Raw genomic sequence first — 12,379 nt, forward strand, 5'->3', positions numbered from 1 at the left:
GGTATGTGGGAGCTAAGCTATGAGGACACAAAGGCCTAAGAATGATACAATGGACTTTAGGGACTTGGGGGAAGGCTGGGAGTGGGGTGAGGGATAAAAGACTACAAATAGGGTACAGTGTATACTGCTCATGTGATGGATGCTCCAAAATCTCACAAATCACCACCAAAGAACTTACGCATGTAACTGAATACCACCTGTACCCCAAAAACCTATGGAAAAATAAAAAAATAAAGAATATTCTTTATAGGAATAAAAAATTAATTTTTATTGCATGTGTTTCTTTCACATGCAGTTAAAAAAAAATACCTAGTGACAAACTTAGGTTATAGGACAGGAAACAAATTGTTTGATCATCTTTGGCTGAAGACGAAAGCTATAAAATACATCAAAAAATACTACCTGTATCATAACACTAATTTAAAGGGGTAAATCAGAAGTTAGATTATCTTTTTAAAAAATGTTGAAATAGGCAACATCCAAAAGTATTCCTTTTAAGACTAAAAATTCCATCCCATTAACACTTTTCCAGCAGGCATCCAACTAATATGCCCTGAGCACCTTCTATGTGCCAGGCACTATTCTAATCACCGAGTATTGAGCAGTAAACAAGACAGACAAAATGCCTGCCCTTATGGAGGTTATATTCTAATAAGTAACACAAAAATAGAAAACAGATAATATGTCAGGGAGCTCTGTGAAGCAAAAGCAAAGTAAGGAATTGAAAGTAATGGAAAGAGAAACGGAATAAACTTACTCTAAAGTCAATCTGGCCTTTCAGATGCCAAATTAGCCCTTGGCACTTAACCATGCTTAAGACTTCATTATCATTTTTTAAATATTTTGGGTAATTTCAATTTGCATGCACGTGTATGTACATGAAACTCTGTGTGGGTGTGTGCTTACAAATGTAAGTTATGTGTGAATATGCATTATACACCCACAAATGTATTTCAGTGACAAGTACTTACTGCGTCTGTGATAAACTCGAAGACCCCTCAGATTTGGAACATTATCTCTCAAGACTATTTTATTGGCCCCAGTGGCCTTGTCAACTCTTTCAATGACCTCATACTGTTCATCAGTATAATAAAGGAAAGAATCATAGACTGCAATTCCCCAGGGGTGGGAAAGCTGGTGTACCAGGATCATTCGATCTGTTCCATCCACGTTTCCTCTTTCAATCTAAAGGATCGGAATTTTCATTAGTTTCATGGATTCACAGTGAAATTTTTGAATATTTAAACATTAATATTCCCCTAATTATAATGTCTCACATTTATCCAGCCCTCTATCCCTTACAGAGATTTTTCACATCTACTTTCTGATTTGATCACAACTACACCAAGCAGCAGGTCAGGAAAATGTCACTGTGCCCATTTCACTGATAATGAAGACAGAGCTCACATGAGTCAGTCAACCTTTTCAGGTGGCATGGGGAAGAAAAGGGAGCTAAACCACTAGTCTCTGCATGTGATATTCTGGTCAAAGATGTACTCAAACATCTAAGTGTGAGCCATTGCACAGGAGCCGACTCACCCTGAGTTTAACAGCTTCACTGACAATTTATGTAATAGAGATTGGAAATATGCCCCCAAACAACCACAGAGGACAGCAAGACGGGACGCGGCCAAAAATAGTGCCATTATATTGGAACAGATAACAAGCTTTAATCAAAATGGCTTTGGTAAACTGGAAAAGAACCACAAGAATAAAGTCCCTAAGGGAAAATGATAAGTAGTCAGTTTCTTCTGGAAGAAAAATGAAATATAGATGTAGTTGGTTTAATTTCACTCCAAAAACCTGCCTCAAGTGCCTGCTCTGTGCCAGGATCTGGGCTGGGTATTGGTGAGAGACACAAAGTGTTGCTTTACTGCCACGGCTGACAAGGTAGCCCAGCAGTTACAAGAGTTGTTATGCCCTAGAAACTGATCAAAGTTCTAGAATTTAGAACATAAGGAACATGAGCTTGGAGGAGCGCTGCAGAGGGAGCGGAGACCAGGGCCAGATTAGCTGAGCAATCTCACAGAAGTGTTGGGAGCTAGTACTCAGGGCAAGGCTCCAAGCTGAGCCATGATCCAATTTGCTAACTGTGGCTTTATGAAGAAAACATGTCTCCAACACGAAAACAGGTTTCACCACTGAAGGCCATGCCTAGTCAAGGCCAGAGAGAGGTTGCTCAGAATGGTGGAGGTGGCAGAAAAGATCTGGGCATGAGTGACAGGCTGAGGATGGATTGCAGGATTTGGTGATGATTAAACCAGGAGAGTGAAGGAGAAATAAGGGAACTACACTAGGAGAAAGGTTGGAGAGTCACACCACTAACAAGCTCGCAGATTCAGAAGCTGTGTCCTATCAGATGTGCGTACAGAAACCATACCATGTAGCAAGAGCTTCCTCATCACTGCACACATGTATCCAACTCTGCAAAGTGTTTTCACACATATCATCACTTCTTTTTAATCTCCAAAGCTTACCATCATTATAGGTCCATATTTGGAGTGAAGTTAGTACTTGTTGAACAAACAATGAACTGAAAGCCAAACCTACTGCACAATATTATGAAAAGCATCAATGTCAAGGATCTGAAATAACTACTGTTGAAAAGCAAGGGAGGGACTAGCATATATTCAATTCAGCACCCAAAGCAATGCTTCATCAATAATTATTATTGAGCACCGTCTATGTGCCTAGTCCCAGCTACATAAGCACAGCAGTGAAGGTCAAATACTATTTCAATGAGGCGAATGAGACTTTACAGTTTCTGCTTCTTATTGTAGAATATAATGAACCCAACCTTGGAGTTGAAAATTACCACTAAAGAAAATTTCACATGTGTATTAATCATGTTAGAATATTAGAGAAGAATGTGTAGCTATGAGGGGATGCTGAGCTCAGAACCTTGCTACATTAAATAAATAGATACATACATACATACACACACACATAGGTAGATACATGGAATATGCCTATATCCTATACAGGTATATAAATTCTATATTCTATATATAATAGATATATATTCTGTATTCCATAAATATATATTCTATATTCTACAAGTATAATAGATATATATTCTATATAGCATATATAGCATCTATATAGATTCTATATACCATATAGTATAGATAAATATTCTATATTTTTTATATATATATTCTCTATATATATAGGTGTGTATATATATATTCCGTATAATTGGAGAACCCATAGTACTTTCAAAGAAAAACACTGAAATCACTAAACCATGAAAGAAACGGCTCTGAAAGGACAAATAAAAAATGACAAATGGAATTAATTTATCCTGAAGAAAAACAAACGTTGGTGGGAAAATTAATAAACATTACCCTACAGGGAAGTATGCACATACTCTAAAGAACTGAACTTCAGCTAGGGGCAAGGTATGTGCAAGGGAAAGAAGTTATTGGGAGAAAGGGCAAGTTACCAAGTAAGATTGTTCAAGAACCACTGCCTGACAGCTCAGAACACTCAGCATCAGCTATGCCAGCTCAGCATAAAGACCAAAAACTGAAAGGGTGCTCATACCACTCCTCTTCCAGTGACTGCCCAGTAGAGTTTCTGCTCCTCGATGTCAAGGGTGACACACTCCAGGTGTTCAAGGTTCCCAGTGAAGAGAGTTTTTACAGATGTGCCATCCATGTTAGCACTGGCAATCTTGGCAGGAACCCCACTGTCAGTTCCCTGGTCTGACCAGTACAGCTTCCTACAACCATGAAAAACACCAGCATGTAACAAAACAGAAGGTGGATTTGAGTCAGTGACATAGATGACAATGTGTATTACTTGTCCTCAAGATGCTCACAATATAATGGGTAAAAGCTGAAAATCAATATCTCATTGCATACAATGTGGAGGGGTATTTCACCAGTGTTCTACCAATGTCAGTATATTTATTTCTTAGCTATAATCAGAGTAGAGGCCATTTAAAATGGTGTCTGGAATAAGAGGCTAGCGTTTCCCACTGGCAGCTGAACCTTTAGCAAGGTCAGATGTGTGGGAAGCTTATGACAAGGAAGAAGCCTACATCAATAATCCCTCCATCTTCAGTACATAGTGAAGGCCAAAGCTAATATAAAAAGCTGCCAAGTACACTCCCTGATCACTTATCAGGCCTCATTCAGTTCTTCTCCAAATCACCATCTACCACAGAACCAGCTACTTAATTACCTAACCTGATTTCTGTGATGAAAAATGCAAAGACTTTTGAAAACTGACACAGAACATAGGAGAAATAATGAGTAACACTCTTCTGTGAGAGTGGAATCTCATCATCATGCTGTTATGGGGTCAGGAAGACTTCTTTTTTCTTTCTATTTCACAGCGATCATGTACACATGAACCATAATCACACAGCATTGCCAAACCCATGATAGGTGAAAAATGTATTAAAGTATATGAAGGGCTGCTTTCCATTTCCACCGAAGAAAAACTTCTAGACTTGTACCCAACTTTTAATTCCTTTTGGTTGCACCTCCTTCTGTATCTTCAATAGATAATCCTCTTACATTCTTTTCTGAAAAGTCCTCAAACCCCTTCATTTAAATAGTCTTTATTCACCTACCTCTTCCACCACCAAATCAATATGCCCATCCCTTGAATTTCATCTTCAACTCTAAACTTCTCTGCCTCTAAGTTCTCAAACTCTGAAATGCTCTGCTTTGACCAAAAACTCATTTCCTCCTTGCTTTAATTTTTCCTATTAAACTTGTTTTTTGCCCTTAAACCCTGCCTGAGCTCCCAACCCTCCAGTCCCTCTACACCTGGACATCATATGTAACCATTTCAATAATATTCTTATTTATTCTTTTGGGCTCCCACTGTGCCTAAGCTAATCTCCAACCCTGGGTTTCTGCCATTTTTTTTTTTTCTTTCTCCTCTCCCATTTCAGGTTACCAAGAATTTCCTGGACATAGCACAAAACTTTCGTGAATTCTGAGTTCACTAAAAATTTAAGTTTCCTAATCTAAGCCGAGGATTCTCATCCCTAGCAGATTTTATATCATGTTCCCCATATTGACTCTTTCAAGTCATTCCTGTTCTTCATAAATTTCTAATTCCTTCCCCATAACTTTCACTCTCAATCAATTATTTCTTCATCATTGATCTTTCATCTGCTGCTAAAGAATACGCTCAGGTTTCTCTATTCTGAAAGACATTTTCCTGTTACATTTTGACCTACAACTTTATCTTTCTCTAGCTTTCCAATACAAAACTCTTAAAAGAGTATCCACATTTCCTCATCCTCCTTCCATTCTTTTAACTTCTACTATCTCTGTTGAACATCCTCTCTCGAATATCACCAGAGACTCTGTGATCGCCTCAGCTCTTTATTAATGATCATCCACAAAGATATTTTTCTGCAAAAACTGGTTCAGTAACATTTACCACAACTTTCTCAAGACTTTCCCTTCACTGAGAATCCAAGACATTAGATCCTCAAGTCTCTGTCTTTTTTCTCCTCCTATGTCCTCTGACAAAATTCTAAGCTCTTCTAATCGTCTCCCAACCCAACTGGGTTGCTCTTAGTCACTTGAACAAACACTCTATTTTCTGTCCCTTTGCTCTTGACCTTCCATCCTTCATATCACATGATATATCTTAAAAGCTAGCTCTGCCTAGTGAAATTCTAGCTATGCTTTAAGATCCAGTCCAAATGATATCTCTTCCACCAAGCTGAAAGGTCGCCTCTTTATAGCACTATCATCCCAATATTTTTAGCCTCTCTTATGGCTCTTAATCATATATGAACCTGGGTTATTGTTCTTTATACACGGGCCTTACCCTCCTTACTAAGCCATAAATCCTTAAGGTTGCAAAGGTTGCAAATTAGGTCTTTAATCCTTGTATCCACCCTCGAAACTCCCCAACATGGCCCCATGAAAGAGACTGCTTCCACTTGCCAAAATTAATGTCTTCCTCTTCTCTCTAGGTAAATAGGTGGACTGCATGTCCTTCTGTGCAGTTAGCTGTGGTCACGTGACCCAATTGTAACTTAAGGGGTGTGAGCAGAAGTGGTGTGCACTACTTGTAGGCCTGGCTCATAAAAACCTCCCAGCAAATTTCTGAATGTTCTTTCCTTTACTGCTCAAAAGATGCTGATACTTAGAATGACCTAGGAAGCCTCCTACCGAAGATGGTAGAGCATCCATCAGCCTGGGTCCTGGAATGACTATGTAGAGTAGAGCTTCCTCCCATCTTCTGCCCAAACCCCACTGCCCATATAAAATACAAATAAATTTCTATTTTCTTTGAGCTATTACATATTTTCGAGTTTATTTGCTCCAACAGTTAGCCTATCTTAACTAATACACCACCCAAAAAGGTGCACAATGCAGAAATGTCTCATAAATGAAAAATAAATAATAAGTGAACCTGAGTTTCAAAAGTAGAATTTAAAACCTAAGATGATCCTTCTTCTAGAAAGAATAACTGAAAACTAGTACAAGCCAGCAGGCACAGAATAGAATGTTTGCTTCTTGTGCCGTTTAAGAATTGGATTTGGTTTCCATGTCATCCTTGTCTGAAACAGCTAATAGAAATTACTTCTTCAGTGCTCTCCTAGGCCTAAGAATCTGATGACTTTCAAACATTAAGCCAAAATCCACTTGGAATGATGTGACAATCTCTTTTTTAAAAAATCAATGCTTATATTTTACAATTCGTTATTCTGGTTTATAATATGGTATAGTAGATCAACAGAATGAAATAGCCAATCAAACAGACCAGAGGACTCCAGCTGACATCCATTAAGTCCATTTTCTCCTAACTGGTCTCCCTGGCCCTGGCCTCTCTCCACATCAATCCTGACCAATTTTTCTAAAACACAAATTTGGTTCTATCACTCCCTTCCTCAGAATTCCTTCCTGGGAAGAGAAAACCAAATACTACATGTTCTCACTTGTAAGTGGGAGCTAAACATTGAGCACACATGGACATAAACATGGGAAAAATAGACACTGTGGACTATCAGAGAGGGGAGGAAGAGAACAGAGCATGGGTTGAAAAACTAACTATTGGGTACTATGCTCACTATCTGGGTACAATATACCCATGTAACAAACCTGCACATGTGACCCCTATATCTAAAATAAAGGTTGAAATTTTAAAAAAAATCCCTACTTGCTCCTTATTACTCAAAAGAATAAAGTTCAATTCCTTAGCATGATATTAAAGGCCCTCCATGATTTGTCCCCAAATGACCTTATCTACTGTATCTCCCATGTGGTCAACAGCTTCCTACTCTAAGCCTCTGGTTCCAGCTCTCCCCACAATCATGCTAAGTGCCGCCATACTTCTGTGCCTTCATTGCTCCCTTGGCCTCAAGAACCACTGCCTGGTTGCAACCCATTCTCCGCCTACTAGAAGGCTTCTCATCCTTCAAGGTCTATTGCAAATGTTACACATCCCCTTAGAGCTTTCCGTGTCCTTTCAAAGTCAGAATATATTGTCAATTCTTATAGTGCTATTTTAAAATTCCTAAAAGTCTTGCTTGTTTGGAATTAATTTTAAATCCAGTGTTGTTGATTTGAAGACCACAGAATAAAATATAAACAGTATCCTGCACACTAAATACAGGTCAGAGCTATTTCTCTTTCTCACTGAGCTCCATTATTATTCAAATGTTAACATATGAAATCAGAAGATGTCCTAAATTTGAAATCTTCCATTTTGTCAGACCCTGGCATTAACAAGAACAATGCTGCATAGAAGACATGTGCCATTTATGAATACTCACCCACGAGTAGGATCAACAGTTATGCCAATTGGAAAGCCAACTCCAAGAGCTGTCCCATCATTGGCAATCAGTGTTTTTCTGTATCTGATATCTCCGTGGAGTGTCAAAACCTATAGCATAAAATAACTTATTAGAACTGAGTTTCATAAGGGGAACCAAAGGAAACTGAGATGAAGGAGAACTTATATACAAAACAAATTCCAAAGCACAATTAGGGGTGAACGAGAGAGGGTTTGCATGAGATTTCAGATCATCTCTATTGCACTTCAGGGAAATGAGGAAATTAGCTCAATAGAAAAGGAGAGTAAGAGAAGTAAAATCACCTCCCAAGTTCCTACTTCCAATTCACCTAAAATTTCAGGAGGGAACATTTTTATGGATAAAAGGAAGACTCAGTTGGGAAAACATAGAGAGCCACTGCCTGAAGAAACTGCAAAAATTCTTCAGGAAAGCTAAGAGAAATCTCTGGAAGAGACAAATGAGAACCCACAGCTTTCCTGCACCCCGATGACCAGGCCGTGGCACTTGGTGGCCAATTACTGCCAACACAGTCGATCAAAATAGTCCAAATTTACTCAGAGGTACAGTGAATTCTGTTCCAAGTCAACAACCTAAGCTGAAACACATGAGCTGAAATCTCTGCCCTGCCAGGTCCTGACTGTACAACCTGAGGCAAATAAATTCACCTCTCTGAAATCGATCAGTCAAATATGGATGAAAGCATTATCTTCTGCACAGACCTCAGTCTAAGAGATAATACAGGTAAAGCACTTAGCGCAGCACCCAGCACAACTGTGTTCAATAAACTTATATTGTTTAATTGGTCCATCTACTGGTCACATACTATGTATGAGGTATTGGAGCAAACATTATTGTATTTGATCCTTACAATTCTGTGAGGTAGATCCCATCATTTTTCTCAATACAGATGAAGAAAAAGAGGCCTAGAGAGGTTTAGTGGCTTTCCCAAGGCTGTTTGTGATTATTACTGTTACAATCGCAGTGCTAACAGGGCCCTGATACAGCACATAGAAATATGGTTTATTGAACTAGAAGGAAGTTTCTTATTGCAATGAAGCTATTTTAATACGTACCTAAGACAGTCTAAGAGACAACTAGTAAGAAATCAGAAAATGCCTGTTGATTTTTGCTTTAAGGTTTTTCTATAAAATTGCTTTTCAATACAAATAGATTATCTGTGATTCTCCATCTCTCATGCATGTGCACACGTGCACACGCATACACACACACACACACACACACATTCTTCTTCTCTCCCTCATTCTTTTCCCTAAATTTTTTCTCTCTATTGTCTGGTATCTTTCACTCCTGCTTGGACTAAGGTAACTTTTCTTTTCTCAGTTTGCCTCTTTCTGCTACAATTTCTCTCCTTTTCCTACGACTAAGGATCTCTTTAGTTCAAAGTTCCTTTTCTTGTTTTCTGGAATATGCAGAGCTCTCTCTCACATGGCCACTCTGTAGGCTTCACAATTCAGCTATAAAATTTCTTTTAGTGGATGGGCGCACAGCTACCCCTAGTGGATAATAGTTTCTTCAATGGTTCTCTTATTTTCAAGTTGGAGTTAAACGCGAACTACTCTTAGGCAGGAAGGCATATTATACAGGTAAACAGAAAGTGAATACGATTCCTATTTTCTTAATTAATCCAACAATCACCCGGAAGAATTACTTACAATTTAAATGACCCAAGGGGAAACACCAGTAAAACCATTAAAAGGGCAATTTGCCCTTGGGTCATTATTCTCATAGGTCTTTTATGGATCTTCTAAAAATATCGATCATTTGAGGGAAACAGCACTCTGTATTTACAGAATACCTCCGTGTTATGAAGTACTTTTACTTATTCAGCCATAAATTCCACTGTACAGATGAGAAAACAGAGGCTCAGAGAAGTTAATTTGTCCAAGGTCAAATAGTCAAATAGCTCATGAGTAGAGAAAATGCAGTGCTGTCCCCAGTCATAAAATGCATTTCCATGTTTCAGGGTCTTTATTCAACTGTTTTTCTCTGCCTGGGACACCTTTTCCCTATGTCTTCATTTGGCAGAAATAAAAACAGTCGTCCCCCCTCATCCCTGAGGAACACATTCCAAGATCACCAGTGGATGCCTGAAACCTCACATAGTACTGAAGTCTACTATGTTTTTTCCTGCACACACACACCTACGATAAAGTTTAATTTATAAATTAGACATGGTAAGAGATTAACAATAATCCGAAAATAGAACAATTATAACAATATACTGTAATAACAATTATGTGAATGTGGTCTCTCGCTCTCTTGCCTTTTAAATATCTTATTGTGCTGTACTCACCTATTCTCAGGCCACTGCAGGTAACTGAAACCTCAGAAAGTGAAACCCTCGGATGAGGAAGGATGTATTAGTCATCTTTTAAGACTCAGCTCACAAGTAACCACGAACGGGAAGTCTGCACGCTCTCTCCCCTCACTTATACCTCTGCCTCCAATCACTAGCACTTTATATTCACTGGCCTTATCACACTTACGACACTGAAGCACAGGTATTTGTTTATGTATCTATCTCACAGATATGTCAGCTACTTAAAGAGAGGGAAAAAAATATTTTATTCATCTTGGAATATCCAGGACCAGCTGATCCATAGAAAGCATTTCCTAGTGCTCATTAAATGAATGAATAAAATAAGCAAGCAACCCAGATTCAAAGCCAGGTCTTTGGACTCCAAATCAGAGTATCTTTCCTCTGTACCTCACTGCATCCGGGCATAATAAGAAACTCTTGGTTCATGTGGTTAAAGTGGCCTTACCAATCCACACACACATGCATGCTCAGTTCTTCTCCAACTGGCTGCTATTGCAATTGTACCTAACACTAATGGGAAAGACATGTTCCCTGCTTTTGGAAAACTACCAGTTTAAAAGAAAAGAACCCCATTTACTAATCAAGAGACCAAGAGATAAAATAAAAGCATATTAATTGCCGTTTGGAATTAAGACAGCTTTGCACTGGGTGGACTCTAGAGAGATGTGAGTTTCGTAGTAAGTGTCTTAGGCAGTAAATGTTGCCTATGTTTAATGGGAGGATGAGAGTTTTAGTTGAAATCATGAAAAGTATTTTCTGCCACTGTCAAAGAGGGTTAAACCAGCCTGGATTGCCAGAGTTGTAGTTTATAAAAGTGCAAAGAGAGAATACTGCCTGGGAATTAGAGCAGTGAAGCTGACCATTTAAGACAATCTCTTAGCTTCTGTGGGCCTTGGTTTCCTATGTAAAAAAAAGAAAAAAAAAAATAGAGCTTGAACAGAGGAGTCTCCAAGGGGCCCTTCACGTTAACACCTGGTGATTCTACCCGGTTTGAGATATTTGTGCGTACTGCTAATTTCCCTCTCATCACGAATGGCTACCACACTTGCCTGCCCTCAGGAATGTTGAGAGGATTAAATTAGATGCTAGTGGAAGATCTTTGTAAACTCAAGCACTGTTCCAGCGAGAGCTCTTTTCTCTGCCTGGGACACCTTTTCCCTATTTCTTCATTTGGCAGAAATAAAAACAGTCGTCCACACTCATCCATGGGGGATACATTCCAAGATCACCAATGGATGCGTGAAACCTCAGATAGTACCAAACTCTACATAGGCTGTGTTCTTAGTCTACAGAGAGTGCTTTTTAGTGTAGATAGGTGCTCTAAATTAGCCACCAGGCTACTGTGTGCCTTCCTCATCTTCAGTGTCTTTCTGAATGCTCCAAAGAAAAACCAGCTTGCCAGCTGGTGCCCACCTAAAGCAGTGGATTGTCAGGGCTCTGCTAACTATCGCCCACCAAAACCTTCTCCTTGCTTTGAGAAGTTTCACTTTCAAAATTATTATGAATTAATAATCCCTTCCATGTTTTATCCTTCTCTCAGAGTGGAGCAAACCAACACTAGTCAAGTTACCTCTGACTTCCTTCATGTGATTTCATACCTGTGCCTCATCTAGAATTTCTTCTGGGAATTAGAGTAAAAAGAACATTTATCTTGAAGAAGAGAGTATCAGAGGAATTAGAATCGAGTTTCTACTTTCTGTTTTGCTGTTAGAAAAACTGTACTGGAGCCATAGAAAGATTTCCACCTAAGAACAGAGGCAAACTATAAATTTGGTTGAGAACTGAAATAGCATTGAAGATTAGATGAGGAAACACAGTAAAAATTCCCTGCTTACCATAATCTTCCCTTTATGTTGAATTCCCTATGTAACTTTTATTGATCTTCTTATATATTATTTTTTAAATTACCTAAAATACTTTTATAGCAGCAAGGTAGTATTGATAATTAGGAGGAAACAAAATAAAGCAATAGAAAGTTCAAATAATTTATTTTTGCCAGCCAGGCACCGTGGCTCATGCCTATAATCCCAGCACTTTGGGAGGTTGAGGTGGGCGGATCACTTGAGGTCAGGTGTTCAAGACCAGCCTGGCCAACATGGTGAAACCCCATCTCTACTAAAAATACAAAAAATTAGCCAGGCATGGCGGCACACACCTGTAATCCCAGCTACTCAGGTGGCTGAGACAGGAGAATTGCTTGAACCCAGGAGCTGGAAGTTGCAGTGAGCCAAGATCGTGCCACTGTACTCCAGCCTGGGTGA

The 12,379-nt window shown here is 39.0% G+C and overlaps 1 protein-coding gene across 2 annotated transcripts in view; it reads right to left on the bottom strand.

The window, feature by feature from the left end:
• LRP2 (LDL receptor related protein 2) overlaps positions 1-12,379 on the bottom strand; it is a 213,975-nt gene that overhangs the window by 83,271 nt on the left and 118,325 nt on the right. For both annotated transcript variants that reach the window (XM_021923700.2, XM_031651331.1), the window contains exons 34-36: positions 7,757-7,866; positions 3,547-3,724; positions 972-1,185 (exon numbers count right to left, since the gene is read on the bottom strand). In XM_021923700.2, the coding sequence (XP_021779392.2) occupies positions 972-1,185; positions 3,547-3,724; positions 7,757-7,866 (502 nt within the window). The remainder of the gene's footprint in view (positions 1-971; positions 1,186-3,546; positions 3,725-7,756; positions 7,867-12,379) is intronic.

This window comes from Papio anubis, chromosome 10, assembly GCF_008728515.1.
Source record: "Papio anubis isolate 15944 chromosome 10, Panubis1.0, whole genome shotgun sequence".
NCBI classification, from domain to species: Eukaryota; Metazoa; Chordata; class Mammalia; order Primates; family Cercopithecidae; genus Papio; species Papio anubis.